General features: G+C 35.4%; 1 protein-coding gene across 1 annotated transcript in view; it reads left to right on the top strand.

The window, feature by feature from the left end:
• Window positions 1–20,652, top strand: part of LRP1B (LDL receptor related protein 1B) — a 576,984-nt gene that overhangs the window by 512,105 nt on the left and 44,227 nt on the right. Inside the window, 1 exon segment of the mRNA XM_087859483.1 lies at window positions 1,876–2,037. Coding sequence (XP_087715609.1) covers window positions 1,876–2,037 — 162 coding nt within the window.

Raw genomic sequence — 20,652 nt, 5'->3', positions numbered from 1 at the left:
GAAAAACATAAATCTACAGTGCTTGAGTCCTACCACCGTATGGCTCCTTTTGTGATTATTCTAATGAATTTTTATTTCTCCCGTACTTTTTGTTTTGTTTCACATTTAGCTCATGTTAATTTGTGTTCCTGTTTATGTGTTCTATTTCTCTGTAAGGCATTCACTGGTTCTTGTTGATGAAGAGGAATTACTTCTTTTGTTCAGGGCTTTCATTTTCCTTAGTGACGGTGTTCCAACAATTCTCTGTCCTCATCGTCTTCTAACACTATTCATTCTGTTGTTTGTGTCTTTGTTTTTCACCCATTGTTGTTCCTGTGAAGATATTTTGTCTATAAGTAAGCAACAGCTAGAAAATTCACTACCATTATAGAAAAATATTTAGCTAAAAGTTTTAAAGCCATAGTCTGGGAATGGAAAACATGATGTGACTCAGCCTTTAATGTACGTAAAATATACTTCTCAACCTATTAATGTGTCTACAAAGGTGAGAGAGGAGATGGTTGGATCCTCTCCGCTGCTAGTCAACTGAATGACATTTCCAAGTCCTAGTTAATTCAGATCTATAACTAAATTTCTTTTTTATTCTCTTTCATGTTATTTCTTTACATTTGCACAACCTCTACACTTCATTTTCCCCATTACAAATGATGGCCATTATTTCATTTTATTTTCCTTAATCTCTCCTACAGAGCTAGTTCTGTACCCCATATTTCACCCAGTCGTTGACATTCCAGGCAGTTAGACTCATTCCTGATATAACAGACAACTGTGTTATATTCCAAACACCTTAAAGGGTGGATCACCTTTATTTGTGATGCTAGTTTCCACAGAGCCAATAAAGAAAAATATCCATAGATGATCCATTAGATTTGTTCTCGTGTGCTATTAACATTAGACTTTAAATCATCTTCCTAGACTCCAAGTGACAGTCCTTTCCCATGAATAAAAAATCTCAAAATGAAATAAAATAGAACTTACTAAGTGCTTATATACTAAATGCAGTATGTATATTTACATCAACTAAAATAACTAATTGCATAAACATTATAGATGGCATGCCCACTTTAAACTTATTAAAATATTTATTTATAAGTCTAAACTCATGCTTTAGCAGTGGTGGTACATGATGATTCAACACTGAGAAACATGATTGCCTGAGGTGATTGTGCTGAGTGAAATAAGTCAAGCAGAGAGAGACAATTATCATACTGTTTCACTCAGATGTAGAACATAAGGAATAGCGCGGAGGACCATAGGGGAAGGGAGGGAGAACTGAAGGGGAAGAAATCAGTGAGGGAGACAAACCATGAGAGGCTCTGGACTTCAGGAAACAAACTGAGGGTTTCAGAGGAAAGGGGAATGGGGGATGGGGTAGCAGGGTGATGGGTATTAAGGAGGGCACGTGGATGTTATACGCAACTAATGAATTGTTGAACACTAAAAAAGAAAAAAGAAAAAAATGAAAAAAATATGATTATCTCTATTTTATATTCTAATGGATCATACAATCTGCATTACTATATGAGTAGAATAAAAATAATTCAAAAAGCAAAATGGACATGAACAGGGAAGTACAAAGAGTAACATAAGCACTTCAGGGCATTACACACCTGTATAAATATGTAATTATTTGTAACATGAGCTCCGGTTATTTTACGTGATGTGAACTGGAGTTATCTTCTAATCTAGGCTTCGTTGGAACATGGGAAAACTAAGACCCACAGAGGTCAAGTTACTGCCTAAAATCACAGATTAAGTAGTGGACAAACCTTGACCATAATCTTGGCTTCCTGTTTCTCATCTAGTGAGGATTCCATGAAAATAAACTATTCCAGTCAAATAATTTCCTTTTTGTTACTTTTTCTTTTCTGATAGGGAGACCCACCTGCAGCTGTGCCCTGGGGTTCACTGGACCAAACTGTGGTAAGACAGTCTGTGAGGATTTTTGTCACAATGGAGGGACCTGCAGTGTGACTGCTGGGAACCAGCCCTACTGCCACTGCCAGCCCGACCACACTGGAGACAGATGTCAGTACTGTAAGTGAAAGCAAGTCCCACGAGGCAGTCTGACTGCATACTTTGATGTTCACCATAAGTAATTTTCTTATCTCGATGGTCCCTCCATTATCTCAATTTCAGCAACCCCTTGTTTTTCAGGGTCACTTCCTCCATCACCCCAACTCCAACAATTCTTTACATTGGTTCTTATCCTTCTCATTTTAAAGATTCTATGTTTTTCCTTTCCCAGCTTAGATTCTATAATCCCTCATTGTAATCATGCCCTCGCATATACCCTCAATTCCCTTGCTCTTTCCTCCGTCCTATCTCAGTTTCCTAGAAAACTGTAACCATGGTTAAATCCAGTTCTCCTTCTGCTCTGAACTGGTGCCCCACTGCTGGTTGCAGCCGAAGAAAAGCACATAATCGTACCGACCGGTCTCGCTTGAGTTTTTATCGCTAATTTTAAATGGGCCCTTACTATGGCTTCTACTGCATTTTGCTAATACTGACTCTCCTAGATGTTTATGTCAAATCTTCTCTTTTCTCCTCAAACCTCCAGTACCTACTCCCCAAATTCATCCTGAGCTCAAGAACTTGCTTTCTATTTCATTGATCGAAATAGAAGCTATCTAAAGAGAAAGGCCACAAGCTCCCACCATCACATCTCTGGAACTACTTTATCTTTTATCCGTAGACTCTGTCTTCTTATGAGCAGGAACCCCATGCTACCTCTAATGCTATACTATCCACTCATACAGTCCATCCCTCTTAGCAACTCATGGACACATCTCTTACAACTGTCCCCATCTTTCTCCTGTATTAATATTTTCCTCTCTCCCTAGTTCTTTCTTGAACAACCTTGCCTTGTGCCCATATCTCTTTCTACCCACAACTTTATTTCCCTGCTTATTATTATTATTATTATTATTATTATTATTATTATTATTTTACCCGGAACATTATTCTAAAGAGTTGTTATATGCTATAGTTCCTCTCTCTTTTTCTTTTGACCTCACCTCTGGCAGGTTTTTATCTTCACTATTTTGCTGAAATATCTTTCATCAAAGTCAAGTTAATTTATTTGATTGTCTTCCATGTTCTCATATACAGTGGCCAATTATCAATTCTTATTTTATCCCACAGTCTGCAGTTAATCACTCCCCCCTTAAAACACCTTCATTTGTCTTTACCACTCTCTTGTTTTCATTCCCATTTCACTGGCTGTCTTTTCATTGTCTTTTGCTGGTTCCTCCTTATCTTCCTGACCTTTAAATATTGGAGTGGCTCGTGACTGTACTCGTATCTCTTTTTTTTTTTTTCTCAAAACCACTCACTCCACGAGCCTGTGATTTCCATATAAATCGGAACATTAGAATAAACAGTTTTATAAACAGTTTTGTAAGATACAGTTTCCCAAACATCACCCCCAAAGATTCTGATTCTGTTAGGCTGCAGTACTATTTAAAGTTTTCCATGTTTCACATATATGACTGAGATTGAGACCTACTGCCTAGATGATTTCAACTAATTGCATGACTTTTAATATCATCCAAATACAAATGAGTCTTAATATATATCTCTAGCTGAACTCTCTCCTGAATTCCAGATTTTTATACCTAAGTGTCTATTTGACAGTTTGAGTTGGCTCTAAATTAACCTGATTTTCTCACCCAAAATTGCTTCTACCACGGTTTACCCTGTGTCTGTAAAAGGAAACACTCATCACTCAGGACCAAGTATCTTGGATTCTTCCTTTTTTTTTTCTTTTAATCTAACCCATTTTATTATTTTTAAACATTTTATATCTATTTTTTATTTTAATTCCAGTATAGTTACAGACAGTGTTATATTAGTTTCAGCTGTACAATACAGTGATTCAACAATTCCATACATCACCCAGGGCTCACCACCACAAGTGTACTCCTTAATCCCCATTCACCTATTTTGGATTCATTCTTGACTGTTCTCTTTTTTTATACTCCAACTCCTTTCTCACTTTTTTCTTTAAAATATACCCAGAATCTGAACGCTTCTTACCGGCTCCATCCCCACTACCTTCATTGAAATTTCCAGCATTTTTTACCTGCGTTATTACTAACTGATCTCCATGCTTTCTCTCTGCACCCTCTGTACCTATTCTCAGAAGAGTAGCTACAGCTGTGTGTTGTATTCATAATAAAAAAGAATGGTTTTCTGTCTCAGTCACATTTACTGAGATCTTTCCAAATTCAGGCACTCTTGTGGTTATTTCTTTTTTTGCCTTAATTCTATTAATCCATTTAATCCCACTAATGAAGTAGGTGTTGCTTTTATTCTCATTTGACAGAGGAGACTGCTGAGGAGGCACGAAGAGCCCCCTGAAGATCACACAGTTAGCACATGAGAGAGTCAGGGTTCCTCCTGGGGGATCCAACTCCAGACCCCACACCTTTAAAAGTTACTCAACATTCTGGCCCTCAGGTGGTTTGATATCATGGAGGTCCTCACAGAGAGTAGCCTAGTTCTCTGGTCACTGCAGGAAGGACATGAAGCAGCATCGAATCAAGCAATGTGTACTGACTTAATTGGAGAATCGGGAACAATATTAAATATTTTCCCTCTGATGTTACAGCAGGGGGCCTCTTCTGCAGCAGAGACAAATTTGGCTTCAAATTGGTGTTTCCCGTTTTTAAGTGTATATTCTGCCCATGTAAGCCAGCTTCTTGGCATATAGAAATGCCACTACCCTCAGCCAATGCTCTTTTCATATTTCTTTCCTAAGTTAACTCTTAAACGATATGTGCCACAGACCCGCAGAGTTTATCTAGCAAATACAATCCAGTCATATGCAGGTGTCACACCTTGCTTACACACCTTGCTTACATCCTCATGGCTCTCTCCTCCCTCTCCCTCCTTTCAACACAGCAGAATATTCCAGCACAACTTCCACCTACTAACTCATGGGCTTTTTCTTTTTGGCTCCAATAATCTCACAACCCTGAAAGATTTCCAAGCAAATCAGGGACAGCACCAGCTACTCCCCTGCATAATGCAGACCCTCCTTACTATCCAGCCTACTTTCTCCCTTATTCTAGTAAAACCACACTTACCGTGCTTCTCCACATGTCCATTTCCCTGGCATTGCAACTTTCTCCTGTTATTCTCTTCCTCTGGAATGCACTTCCTTTGGATTCTTCCTTACCTTCGTCTCTCCATGCCAAATCCTAACTATCAGTCCATGTCCGGTTTAAAGACCGTTTCCTTTTTGAAGTTGTTCACATCTGCCCTCAGTTTGAATGAATCTTTTCTCTTTTGAATTTTCAAGTCACTGCTTCTTTACCTCTGTCTGTTTCTATTCACTTTTATCTGCTATTATTGTTAATTGTGTGCATTCCTCCTATTTTTCTGGGATGACCTCTTTGAGATTACACCCAACAATGGCATTTGTCAAATAAATAAATAATCATAGATAAATAAATGAAAGCAGTTTAGAGACAAGTTAATAAAAGAACAATCAACTTAATGTACAGGAGCTACATTTAATCAGTGTACAGCCATCTGGTATTTTTCTGTGCAGCTTTTCTCTGTTCCCAATTGGTCCATCATCATAGAATGTTGATCTTCTTTTTTTTTTTTTAACTTAAAATTTTTTTTTTCAAGTTGAAGCATTGCCATTTTTATTCTTTTTGATCTAAGTTAAAAAAAATACTTTGTGGCCATCATTATAGCGATTTGGTTTCTTAAAAAGAATAAATTCAGTTAGCATATATTTTAATTGGCAACTTAATAGAATCACAGTCTGAGATAGCCTGATGCATTATAAAAGGCTGCATTATCATTTTATTATCACTGTTAGCAGTCATAGCACTTCCTACCTTTTACTGCAAAGCACTTATTAAAATTAACCAATTAATCCTTAGACAGAGGTTAAAAAACTTGCTCAAGGTCCCGAGGTAGTAATATTACAGTCAGAATTGGACCTCAGGAGTTGTTGATCAAGATGTCAGCAGACATTCATGCAGTATGGTGATGCTGTTCTTTGGCAGCAAAATAAGTCTGTGGACAGTGTCATTAAAATGATAAATCCAGCAACTGACAAAAGCATAATAAATTTAAGATCTATTATATGTGAGTTGGCAAGGTTCAGTGGACCTGGTGTTCTGTCAAAATTGTATCCTGCATATACAAAGTCTTCTTTCCATAAATGACGAATGACAGAATGGTTCATTACAGTGCCTAATTAAAGGTCCATTCGTGGGAGGTAAAACATCAGTTCTTAGTTGTGCTGAGTAAAAACATTTCACGATTCTAATGGCAATATAAAGTCCTGAGGTCTAAATGAAAATTAATTTTAACAGAAGCACCCAGGGAGGAGAGACAGAGATAAATAATGGCAAAGTAAAATTGCGTATTCTTTAAGTAAGTTGTGTAAGAATAAATATAGCTCCATTTTGTGCAGATCTGGAGCAAGGATTTCTAGTATAAATAAAAGTAATAATAAACATGGCATTTCACATTTGAATCTGGATATTAAATATGAGGTCAATAATATCTAAGGTTATTAGTACTTAATGACATTGGGGCAACTGAGCCAGTGAGAACCAACTCAATCTTTGTCTAAGAGCCTGGTGTTTAAATCAAACAGCAGTCTGTTTGTCCTCTCATTGATATTTTTAAAGTTCTCTAGTAATCTGCTTGGGGAGCCATTATAATTTCAATTAGAACTTAGTTTATTAGAAATACACCTGTATGGTTTATTCCCACTGGTTACAATAAGTACGGACATGAAATAATATCTCAATATAAAATTAGGCATACCTGACAGTAATCCAAACATTTCATCTATTATAACTGGTATTAGAACCACAGTCTATCAAGTAATTATAAAAGTTATGAAGTATAGATGAGTGTCTACCATATGTGATGACATGATTGGATTATTTTTACTTTGCAGAGCAATTTTGTTTCATTAGTCAATTGGTCAGTAAACAAATTTGGTATTTACAATGGGCCTGTCCCTATTAGGCATTGAGAAAACAACCATGTCAGAGATATTTCCTGCCCTCAAAGGGCTTGCAATCTAATGTGTGATTCTGAAAAAAAGATACAGGTTATATTAAGGGCAGTTTAATGAAATACAGTGGCTAGCACAGAAACACAGAAAGAGAATTCAGCCTATAGGAAAGATTTCTTAAAGGAAGTGACATGTAAGCTGAGTCCAAAAGAAAGAAGCAGCTAACTAAATGAAGAGAAGCAGTGAGTGGAACAGAATTTGCAAAAGCCCAGAAGGGAAAGCCTTTTGAAGTTTATTTTACAAATTTTTATTTGATTTTCGTAGGGGGAGGTTGGCAAGGGAAATAACAAATCACTAAAAATGTACAGTATCAGAAAAATAATGCTATTAAACTTTATTTTATCTGAACATATAATTTTTTTATAATAATTTTTATTTTGTTATATTAGTCACCATATAGTACATCCCCAGTTTTTGATGCAATGTTCCATGATTCATTATTTGCGTATAACACCCAGTGCACCATGCAATATGTGTCCTCCTTACTACCCATCACCGGCCTATGAACATATAATGTTTTACCAAATGATCACACAATCCTGTGAAGTATTATTAATCCAATTTTACAATTGCCAAAAGTGAGATTAAGACATTCTCCCTAATCTGTACCATTAGAGAACATAGGAGCCACAATTTATAGTCTTGTGCATCTGACTCCAAATGTAGCTTCTCCTGGTGTATTTTCCTGTCATTTGATATCCTGCCCATTCTCCTGCACCTTTTTAGGCTCACTATGGGAATACTCAAAGCTCAGGTCATGTACTGGTTCAACCTGATGGTTTCCAGTTTCTATTCCATTGAAAGGAAGTGTTAATAAGAATTTTACTCTTGATCAAGCCTATGGCAGACCCACGCAGAGAAGACCAAAGGATTTTAATAATGACCAGGAAAAGAGAACAACATGTTTTCCGTTGTCCCTGTTAGGATAAAGGCCAATTAGAACTGAGCCTAGAACCCCAAGAAAGGATCATGAGTTAAAAAGTGAAATGATCAGAACTAGCTATTTCCTAAATGTGCACGTATTCAAGATTCTTAGAGCATTCCCACCTAATGTAACAAAGTAATTTGGAGCCCTGGCTATTGAGGTCCTCCACCTTTTTCTCTTGGTGAGAAGACAAGCACTGCTTTTATTCAGGCTTCTTGCCTGGATTACTACAACACATCCACTGTGTATCTTTTTTTCCAGCCATGGAAACCTGTTGATGGTCTCTAAAATGTGCCTCTTTAAATTGTTCATACCTCTTCATCTTCACACGTGGGCTCCTCAATGTCTCTCAACCCTCTCAAATCCTCCCACTTTGTCTTCTGAAGCTGCCTTTGCCTTAGGACATTCAGCACTTCCCTTTGGCATTTTCACACTGTGTTTTCATCATCACTTGTGTTCTTGATGTCCCCCCCCCCCGCCCCAGAATATGAAACAGGCCATGATGTTTTGCATACCTCATCAGTTTTCGGGGGAGGCTTAACTCAGTGCTTGGATTTAGGAGAAAGTATTAAGTATGTGAGTGAATGTAAACAAAGTAGAAGGGTCTTGTTTCCAGCCAGCTAGGCCAAGTTTTTGTCTGTGCTCTGACAAGATACCACTTGAAACAGTTCTGGACCACCTTTACTCAGCAACTCATGAAGACCTACATTTCATGAGAAACTTTGTGGTTGTATTTTCAGTTTGGAGAAAAAAATAGGGTAAAAATAGAATTAGGTTTGAATTAATGTGTATAAAGAAAAATAAATACATTTCTTTTCTCACGTGACTATAATGGAGAACGGTAGGCTAAGGGTAAGCTAATGGATTAATTTTATTATCTTACTCTGGGGAGTTTAGAGGAAATTGTCAGAATTATAGAAATATTATTGAAGGAAATTTTGATCTAGTATAAATCTAGAATTATTAAAAATGGATTTTTACTATAATGTTATGCTATCATTTGGAAATGTAAAAATAGTAAAAGATTCAGGGGAAATGTACTCCTATAAAAAGAATTTATTGGAAACTGAGGCAACTTTTTCCAAGCAGAGAATATGTCACATGTGAGTCAAAGTACATATTCTGATTATTAAAATTAATTTATTCAACTGATATATATATATGAACATTGTGGGTTATTATTATTCTAGGCACTGGGGATGTATCAGTATAAAGGCTCTTTGAAGATACCTGTCTCCATAATTTTGGATAATTAAAAACCAGTGGCATATCTTTACAGATGAAAAGGCAGACAAAGCTGCAATTTAGACTTATATTGTCAAAAAGGATCAAAGTTCAGAAATGGACTTCATTCCATACTATTTAGGAGCATACTGTTACTTTTTATGTATTTGTTTCAAATTCCAGCAACGTGTTTATAAAGTTAATTTTATAAAAGATAAGCTTTTATCTCTATGTCATGTAACTTACACTTGGAATATTAATAATTACGTTTAATAATTTCAGTAACTACTATTGGAAAAAATCTTTAAAAATGCTTAGTTAATTTTTCTGGCATCATAACAGTAGCTGTTTTCCGTGCCAGCTTCATTAGATTTTGAGACAACTCTAGTCTCACAAGACTCTTGAAACAGTGCTTCATTAAGTATCATGACAAGTTTAGATGGTTTAGTCTTCTACTTTCATGCAACATTAGGGCTACCGATAAGTATTTACCCTTCTTTTTCCAACTTAAGGAAGAATGAGTATACAAATAACATGAAAAAATAATGAAAGCCTTAAAACTGCTTATTTAAAGGTTGAAAATAACTTGTCACACAAGAAATGGTTACTAACTGTCTGAAGAGGGATTTGTATTGAAATAAACTGAACATGCCCAGTTGGGAAGGAAGGAAGGAAGGAAGGAAGGAAGGAAGGAAGGAAGGAAGGAAGGAAGGAAGGAAACAAGGAAGGAGGAAGGGAGGGAGGGAGAAAGGAAAGAAGGAAGGAAGGGAGGGAGGAAGGAAGGTAAGAAGGAAGGCAGGCTTTGCATGAATAGAAGCCATCCATGATTGTGATTCTGTTTTACTTGGTGTTAAGTCAACTGAATGGATTCATAAATAATTATCTGCAAATAGAATTGTGTATTTGAAAATAATATATTACACAAATCATGCACAGATAGAGACACAGATTGAACAAAAATATTTACTTGAGGCTTACCTCAAGTAGCAAATTGTTTCTATTTAAATGCTTCTGCTAACATCACTTTTAAAACAATTAATTTAAATGTAAATTTAAGAGTAATTTTAAAACACATTCTTTACATCAGATTTGGAATGTCAACTGACATATTTTGAAAAAAATGTCATGAGTCAGGAATCTTTAAATCTTTTAAATAGAAAAAACAAAATAAGATTCCTATCTTATAGTCAATATGATAATCTTCATGTTTTTCATTATTAAAGATTTTGCCACTACAAACTGGTGTTATTACTCTCTTTTATGCAATAGATAGAACACTTTTGATAGTAAATATTATACTAGGAAAAATTGTATTCATCCCGATTATTGATAAAAAGGGCAAGAGAATCAGGATGCAATCAATGGTTCTCAAAAAAAGAAAAAAAAATCCCTAAACCTTAGTCCCTGAGTGCAAAGGGCCAAAGAAAGATAGGAAGATTTATAATTTACCCTATGATTATATAACCCATCAGATGAAGAAGAGCAGATCTTTGCTTAAATCAAAATAATGCATTAATAATAGTATTTATTTGCTCAGTTTTATTCTCATGAATGCAAAAATTTGATTGTAAGTTTATTTCAATAAGTGAATATATTTTAAAATCCATTGTTTTCCAACAGATGTCATAACACTCAAAAGAGCAAAAGTTAAATAGAAAGGAGATAGCCAATAATTTTTCGCTATAGAAGTGTTTAATTATATGAAAATCAACTAGTAAGAGGAAAAAAAACACATTTATTGAGAGTTGCCACCAGAGAATAAGACACATCTTAAGTATAAGACACTTTGAGAAATAGAAAGTCATTTGGTTCAAAGTAGTACTAGAAGATGAATCCAAAGATCGGGTATCTGTATTTGAATTTTTAGATTTGCATTAGCACTTGAAGATCCATGACTAAATCCATGGTAACAATATGATTTAATTTTCAATTTGATGAAATAATTTTCACTTTATTTATTACACTTGAGAATGAAAAATCTGTGTTGTGATAATCTGAGGGCAAGCTTTCTTTGAAAATCAATTGATAAAAATTGATATAAAAATAAATAAATCAATAAATATAAATCAACATAGTGGCAGAAACAAACAGATTGGTGTATGACCTTGTAATGAATGATACTTCTTTAACTCTGTCAATTATTGTCAGAGTCCAAGAACTCATGTCCCCTCCATGGTATGTTTCAGACCACGAATAACTAGAATAAGCTAGAATTTTTTAACTCCCGATTTCTTCTTACACTGGAAGGTAGTATGGGCTGCTAACCCTTTTAAGAATCTCTTGCCCAAATAAAACAAATACGTAAAATGTAACATAGTTTCAGTGGGTTTCTGTATCTTCACTGAACATACTCCCTAGGTTCACTCTTCTGGAATCTGTCATGCTGGAATCCAGATGTAAGGAAGAAATACTGAGTTTTAGAGATGATGATATGGAATAAAAACATTTTTTAGATCATTTAAAGCTATGTAAAGTAGAAAATCATGGACTAACAAATAGTATTCTACAACTTTGGATTTCAAATTATTTTCATCATCATAGGTGGCACATAATTTGTAAAATAAATAATGATAATAGTTAAAGCTTCATCTGCTTCTCAGAGTTAGAAGTTTCAAGGGAAATAATTTATAAGAAAAGTCCTCTGTAAATTTTTAAATCAAATGCTTTTTTCAGAAATTTGTCATTTTAGTAGGTATTTTGAGTGCCTATAATTGATAATACGTAATTAAAATATGTTATATATTTAAAGATTACATATATATTTAGGTAATATATAATTTGGATAATAAAAATAGATTTATTCCAATTCGCTCAGATAAGCAAGCCACTATATAAAAAAGATTTATTATTTTTATGGCATTTATGAATATGGTCTGAGCTGCTTTTTAAAAATAATTTCTGAAATGACCCATAAATTTAGAATGAAATTATATATTGAGTCACATGAAAGTAAGTAGATCAAACCACTGAAGAAAATAATTTCTTGCATAGGTATACTTCCCCACGCAGATTAGACTATGATTACAAAGTAGAAACCTATTAGAAGCTGAAAAGTCTAGTCTAATTCTGTAGAATCCCCCATGTCTGAGAATTTTGCAGGTCACATCCTTCATTCACGTGGCAGCCTGGAGTGTCTGCTGGTTGGTTTTTTGATGCAGCAGCTGAGTCTATGTTTAATGCAAGGAGTAAATTTCTAAGGGCCCGTTAACTGGGACTTAATGACGTCTATCTCTGCTTGCCATCTGATTGTCCTCTGTCATCTCCCACCTTCCTCCCCCATCTGAACACACACAGACATATCCTGGCAAACTTCAGTTAGTTTTAGGAGTGGTCGACTGATTCCATATTTACATATATTTATAACTGCCTTTGAAGTTTTAAAATTAAAACATAAGCTCTTGTTCTCTGTCTTCTGAAGTGCCCTGCTTTCCAATGGCTATTCATTAATTCAACAAATAATAAAAGAACATTGAATGCATGCCAACCACTGAAGCTTGGGATTTAGTCATGAATAATCAGAAAAGTGCTTTCATGGTACACTTTAGTATTAAGAAATAATACACAAACATGTTAGATGACAGGTGATGAAAAATGAGATGATGAAAAAAAGCACGGTGAATTAAGAACCTACCTACTGTCTGGATGGAGAGAAGAGCCAGTGTTTTGGAAAGAAAACACATTAGTTACTATATCAAAAGTTTCTTGCTACAGTATCGTTTAGTACACTGTGTGCATAAAAGAGTAATGACTTTCTCACCGCCTTAAGGATGTTTTCCAAGAACAATAATCTTTCTAAATGAAAAGGATCTTGGATTAAATTACTTTACTGACTAATTACAACAATTCAATGCATACTTCCAATCATGTTAAAATTTAAATGCTACTAATAAAATTCAAGTGATTCTCTATAATCTTGGAATTATTATAAGTCTTAGTAAAGTGGAAAGTTGGTTATTATACATCAATAATCTGTTTAATTCCTGCATATTTGACCTAAAGGAAACTTGTATATTTGACCAGTGAAAATCTTTTAGAGCATACTACGTATTACTTCCTCCAGGTGACATTTTCAAGGTGACTTTCTCAGTGTTTTAGTGAACTCTGATTAAATAGTAATAAATTCTATATAATCCATTATTTTTCTTCTTGCCATCACACTAGTGTAGAAACCTCTCTCTATATATATCTATGCTGATCAATATATTAATATAGAAAGATACATATATGTTATGCATTCTGCAAAGTAACATAATAATGGAAAACTAGGAAGGAGGGCACATTTAAGTATATCAGAAATCCTTACTTTGACATTTACATTTGAAGTGAGTAGATTAGAAGAAGGAAGGAAATAAGGATAGAAGAATGAAAGGCAGAAGAGAGAGAATTATACACAAGGGAACTACATGTGTTTTTCTAGGATGGCCTCATCTTCTCCCAGTATGATGATACGGGACAATCCGTGCCCTCTAGTTAGGCTGCAACATGAAGACAATAACTTCGTTAATGGCCCCTCCATCTGAGAGGATCTTTTCCATGATTACCTCCTATCCAACATTCTTCACCTTCCATCTCTCCATAAGACTTGTTCCAGTTTTTTAAAATTAGTTATTACTGTGTGCTCCCAATTGTCTTTAAAAAAAAAAAAAATTCTGGGGTGCCTGGGTGGCTCAGTCAGTTTAGTGTCTGCCTTTTGCTCAGGTCATGATCCCAGAGTCCTGGGATCGAGCCCCACATCAGACTCCCTGCTCAGCAGGGAGCTTGCTTCTACCTCTGCCTGCCACTCCGCCTGCTTGTGCTCTCTCTCTCTCTCTCAAACAAATAAATAAAATCTTTAAAAATAAATAAATAAATAAATAAATAAATAAATAAATAAATAAATAAATATTTCCATGTTCTGATTAGCTAAAATTTTTTATTGATCTTGATTTTTTATTTCAACCATGTTAGCCTTTAGGTCTATCAAAGTATGGGCACTCTGAGGGCACGAGCAATGTTAACCCAACAGATAGTATTAACACTGTAGATGTTGACAAATTTTAGTAGGTTGATCTTAATTGAAACCTAATACATACTCCATGCCCTGACCAAGAAATTAGGTACTAAATATGGCAGATGACTTGTTTATGGTCAGAAAGGTGCCACCTTGTATGAACCTGCTTCATTCTCATTGTTTTTTAAACCATCTTCTGCTTATTCACTTACTTGGTTTTCAGTCAGCCTCATCTTACAAAACCATATTTAGCTGTCATCTGCAAGTCAGCTCGCTTTCAAGTCTCAAGTGACTCTCTACCACTTTATAAATAGTTACTTGCTAAAACCTTTTATAGCTATTTTAAAAATAGAAGAACACTCAACCCAGAAATAATTACTTGCTAAAACCTTTTATTGCTAGATTGCTTTAAAAATAGAGGAACACTCAACCCAGAGCCTGATTTATAAACAAAAGTTATATAGGCTTCTCTGATATTTGAAAAAATATTGCCATGATAGTTTTATGAGTTAATTCCTGACTATTACTAAAATGATTGATGCTTTTATTGTTAATACACATTTTGAAATGGCAATCTGTCAGAGATTTAATGCTGGTACTTTCAAAATCTCACCCCACATGTCGCACTTAAATCAACGTTTTGATAACTTGGCTTTTTCAACTTTACATTTTCCTTTTACCTGGATACTCAGAGATAACACTGTTCGCTCAGAATGGATTTCATTCTTTTAAATTTTTCAGTGTTCTCTGTAGAAATATTTGGGATATATTTCTATTTTTAGTAATAAATTAGAAAATGCTAATTTTCTTAGACACGCTTTCCTGATGAAAATTTATCAGCTCTAATCAGAGTTTTGCACACATTTTTTCCCTAGTGAATATTTAATTGGCATACCTGGATTCAATGTTTGCCTTCTTTATTAAACTCAGCTCTGAAATTGGAAGATATATTTAGGACTATGCAATAAGTTTAATTATTAAAATATCTTGGCTTGTGTAAAACATTCGAGGACTGTAAAAAAGAATAATTTTAATATTTCTTAAATCTGTTTTCCCATTTCCTTATACAAGCCTTCAAAGACAACAATCATAAAATTCTAAGCAAATTTAAACAAGTTACTTTATCTCTTCTACCTCCTAAACCATGCAAGACGAAAAACTGACTCCAGGGAAGGAAAGGCCACAATCACTCCTGTCAACCTATTTAAGAATCTTAGAACTTTTCCGGAATCCTTCTAAATTTTTCATCCTAAATTAGATGTCAGTAAATGGTAACTCTCCAGACGTGCCTCACTTTGTGATTTCTTGGCTGTTGTTTTGGTTTCTTATTTGTGTGGAAGGACCCAGAGTTGATATTGCTTGATAATGAAGAAATCGCCGTGGATAGTTAGAAGTTTCCTTCGAATAGGGCTGTAAACCAATTATCAGTGGCTAGAGAGGCAAATATCCCACTTGGTTTGGGATGGGAGGCTGCGAATGACCTGGGAAATGTGAACGTGTGGATGAGATGTGGGGTGTGGGAGGCTGCCTTGAGTTCCTGAGCTCTGGTATTGCAGACAGTGGTGGCATCAAGTAAGCTCTCTAGGCCTGCTGCTCTTAAGCTACAGGGCCCTTTAACGTTCTGGCTGGTGAGAAGACCCTCAGATACCTCTGTAGATGTGGGCACATTCAGTTTTAGATACACATAAAGGAAAGGGAACACCAAAGATGTTTAAAATTACTTTTACAGGTTTGTTTTGTTTTGTTTTGTTTGGGCATCTTTTTTTTTTTTTTTTTTTTGAGCAAATGTATGACTATTAAATAAGAAAAATAAGTTTATTCTGTAGGGTTAAGCTTATTTGAGTTTGAATTTCCGTTCTCCCACTTACTGCTGTGTTATCCTTGGCAAGGTGCTGAGCCTCCTTGTGCCTCAGTTTTCTCGCCTATAAGAATAATGCCATATAATGCATGAGACTATAACCAACAAATGAGCCCGACATGAAGAAGGCAGCTAAAATTGAGTACTTATCATCATCATCACCACCATCATTTCCATCATTTTACTTAAAACAGGCCTTCGTTGGCCTTGATGATATAAAGGGCATTACTGAGGATAGGTCGGGGAGAGGAAGGACTCGTGAGATAATCTTAGGCATGTTTAGTAATACCGCCTCTGTTCAAAGATGATCGATGGGTATATTGGGTAAATTAGTCAAGTAACTCAGATAAGGTCACATTGTTAGCCACAGTAAGAACTGAATTTAACCTCCAAATCCTTCATATTCTAGCCAATGATTTTGTTTCTTTCTTTTCCATATTATGTCACCTTAGCATGAGTATTCATCACAAGTTTATAAAACACCATCGTTGGCTGTCTTCCACATTTTATACCTACATGGAAGCTGCCATAAACCTCCCTGTAGGGAGGATATTAGCAAAATTCATAGAACCCACTGCTCCTGGGACACAATTAACTACCAGTGAAGGCGGGATATGAATCGCACTGAGACTGGAGCTCAGTTATAGAGCACCGGGGGCACGCACTGTTGGTAATTCTACCTCGTCTTCGTTGTGAAAGTAATACAATCCTACTTCTGGTTGGTTATTGTGCTTGTGTGTAGTCCTAAATGAACAAATGCTTACTTAAATCATGAATCTTAAAATGAATTCGCCTAACTTATTTTTTTTAAACCAGGTCAAAATTTAGTGAATTAAAACAATTGGTGTATATACATGTAATTGTATAATTTAGTCTCCCCTGTATGACCATCTGTATTACCCGTTAAAGACTCTCCAGTTTCTGCATTATTCTTACTGAATATCTTCAGCTCCTGCTTAGGTGGTATTATTTTAGTTTGGTTTCATTCTCTTTAAATAAATTTCACACTTCACTAACTATTACAATGTGAATAGCCCAGTTGCAAATATGAGTTAATAGCTAAATAGTCTTGGCAATTACTTTTCAATAGAAAGAAATCTTTGGGAAAGAAGTTAAATGCAGCAAGAGATTTTATAGACATCTGGCTCTCCATGAATATTCATAAACCTGTATATATACCCATACAACCCATATTTTTATGGAGTCTATTAAGATTCTCTAAAAAAGATTAAAGGGAGTATTTCCTTATATTTCTGATTGCTTGAAAAGGAAAGATAGAGAAAGAAAGAAAGACAGAATGCAATGATGGCATCCTTGAAAAATATTTTATTTCTGTTGCAGAAAATAGCCATTCACTTATTCTCTGGTTACTATTCACCTAATTACCATATGAATACTCCGTAATTATATATCCATCGTTGTCCTTTAGATTACATGATTGTGTTTAGTGCTACTATGCAATTCTTAGTGTAATTACCCTACAGAGGTTATAACAATTTTTATATTGTGAATATAAAGTGTTATTATATAATTTCATGGTAATCTCTACTTTCTTAGCACAGATTACTTTTCATTATTGCTCCTTCTTATCATATGCGGAACATCTCAATTGTCATGCCATTCAGGTCAATAAAATGCTTGAAACTTAGGGGATGGAATGTTTCATAAGAAGGAAGATTTTGTTGGTAGTAATATTTGTAGGCTCTTGCCACAGTGGATATTTTTCAAATCAGTTTTGGTCTTTTTTCTTCTTGTCTTAAACTTTCAATTGGGTTGTCAGCTCCCTGAGAGCTGGTGGCCTTTCTCGTATTTCTGTCCTTTTCCTACAGCTCCCAGGATATAATTAGACAGATGCATGTTCCTCAGCAAATAATCAATTATGGATCTACCATTTCCATTTTATTGTCATGGTTAAATTATTCCTGTTGTTCAAAACGAGACCAACCATATTGTTTTACCAGCTTTCCTTTCCATAAATTCAAACTCTTCTTTCTGAATGCTTACTGGTTGATCTGGCTAGACTCTCATCTTTGACATTCAATCCCTTCCCCATTCCATGCCCTCCAACAAAAAGTGTCCTATCACTTATGCTTTCTTTAACTTGTCTTTTTTTAGTGTACCACATTTTTTTTTTTACTTTATTTCGGTTCCAATAACTATTAAACCAAGTTAAAAATTTGGAAAGAAAAATGTGATTGGGGTGTGTGTCTCTGTGTCTCTGTGTCTGCATATCTCTGTCTATGTCTGTGTGTCAGAAATCAGAAGACAATCCCTTTTCTACACACCTTGGTGTTAACCAACCACCAACATCCCTAATTCTGTTTTCTTTGGGAGGAATTAAGTTGTTGTTTTTTTTTTTTTCAGTAACATTAATTTAGTCAATGCTGAAAATGAAAAAACAAAAAGCAGAAAGCTATGAAACTTCTGCAAAGTTAAGTTCATAGAAATAATTAAGAATCATAGTGTTACAGAAGCCATTAAAAATACTGGTATATTATGGGGTGCCTGGCAGGCTCGGTTGGTGGAGCATGTGCCTCTTGATCTCAGTGCTGTTAAGTTTGAGCCCCATGTTGGGTATAGAGATTACCTAAAAATAGGATCTTTAAAAATATATATTTATATATTTTATGTAAGAAAATGAATATCTATCTTACAGAAAGATTACCTTCAAAATGGTTTTAAAGCATTTCTGGTGCTTAAAGTGGTAAGCTCTATGGGGTAAGTATTTTTTAGCACTGTGGGATAGGAAGTGTTCTTTCAATGAGTGCTAAAATTTTCTGTTCCTTTCAGTGCTTATTAGGTCAGGGCAGAATCCTTAGAACCAAAGCGAACAATTACATACCAAAGAAGCCTTCTCATATACCATTCTTCTTCATACTTCACTAAATTTCTGCTGGATTGGGAAGTGCTAATGAAGTATTCTTTTTATAGTTGAAGAGAGACTTAAAATTTAAATATGAGTGCGTAGTAATTATTTGGGAGTATATAGAGAGGTGACCCTGGTGAAAATATTGCACATGTTTATACAAGTTTTGCATAGATGCTTGTAATTCAAAGTAGGTTAGAGCTGAGAAGAGAATGAGAGAGAAATTAGGTCGCTCTCCAATGACTTATTATACATTGTTGTCCTGATACTGAGACAACTGCAGAGAATGTGAACTTTGGTTGAATCATCCATTTTAGAAATAGCACCATCAGAGGTACCAAATTTTTTCCATGATACATCTCATGACTAAAATTGAAATAACAGAGAACACTTGAAAGAATTATTTTGCTTTCCAACTTACAAGTATCCAATGCTTATGTGGTAGTTCATTTTTTTAAAGATTTTATTTATTTATGTGAGAAAGAGAGTACAAGCAAGGGGAGGGGTAGAGGGAGAGGGAGAAGCAGACTCCCCCCTGAGCAGGGAGCCCGATGTGGGGCTCAGTCCCAGGACCCTGAGATCATGACCTGAGCCAAAGGCTGATGCTTAACTGACTGAGCCAACCAGGCGCCCCCTTTTGTGGTAGCTTAAATAGATGACAGAGTCTCCTATTAAATAAGGTTACTTTCTCCTGTGTTCAGGAATCTTGGAGTGAAAATTGAGTAAATAGGGAAGTCTTTAAGACAGAGAGAGAGACAGAGAGGGAGAGAGAAAGGGAGAGAGACTATGTATGCAAGGGTTGGGCCCTAGAATCCTAATAGTGGTGCAAAAAACAATCCAGCTGAACATATAAGTCAAGCAACTTCTACATGCTTCAAATCTGAAGCCTAATAGTGGGAGATAGTCAGAACATTTTCAAAGAAAGGCACTGGGAAGCAACTCTGGCACAGTTGGTGTATAGTGAGCAACTCTGTCCCTGAATTTCAACATAGTGTCAAGTGTGAAGCATGTGAACTGGGGAAAATGAAAAGCCTTCCATTTGAATATCTGTAGAGAAAGGGTTCTGAGCCTAAAATGATTTCTGCCTTTTTTAGAAGGAAAAAAGTGGCATGGCTTAACAGCATGCAATTTAGAATTATTTATTAAAGTGCAAATTCTAATATCTGCTTATTTCACAATTTTATCTTAAGCAAACATTTCTTTTACATTCTTTGGATTCCACTTTTATGCCATGAGGCCAATCAACTGCACTGAATAATGTGCATCTGACATGCTAGGAAAAAAAATATCAAAAACATTAAAGGGTAGAGAATTTTCTTTAAAGCATAAAAAGTAGACCATGAATTCCTTTTAATAGAAGCATCTATAAAGAGAAAACCTATTTAGCCTAGTTAGCAAATTAACTAGAATTTCTAAAATATTGTAATTGTAGTTTATTTGCCATTAGGTTAGAAAAATCTTTTTATTGAATCATAATATAAGTAGGAAAGTTTAAAATCACAAGTTTACAGTTCAATAAGTTATCACCAGGTGTACACAGCAGTGTAAACCTACAACCAGGTCAAGAATAAACATTATCGGGGGGTGCCTGGGTGGCACAGTCGTTAAGCGTCTGCCTTCAGCTCAGGGCATCATCCCAGCGTTCTGGGATCAAGCCCCACATCAGGCTCCTCCACTAGGAGCCTGCTTCTTCCCCTCCTACTCCCCTTACTTGTGTTCCCTCTCTTTCTGGCTG

This window comes from Ursus americanus, chromosome 1, assembly GCF_024610735.1.
Source record: "Ursus americanus isolate L20-20 chromosome 1, mUrsAme1.1.p, whole genome shotgun sequence".
Classification (NCBI taxonomy): domain Eukaryota; kingdom Metazoa; phylum Chordata; class Mammalia; order Carnivora; family Ursidae; genus Ursus; species Ursus americanus.
This window is presented reverse-complemented; position numbering and strand designations above follow the sequence as displayed.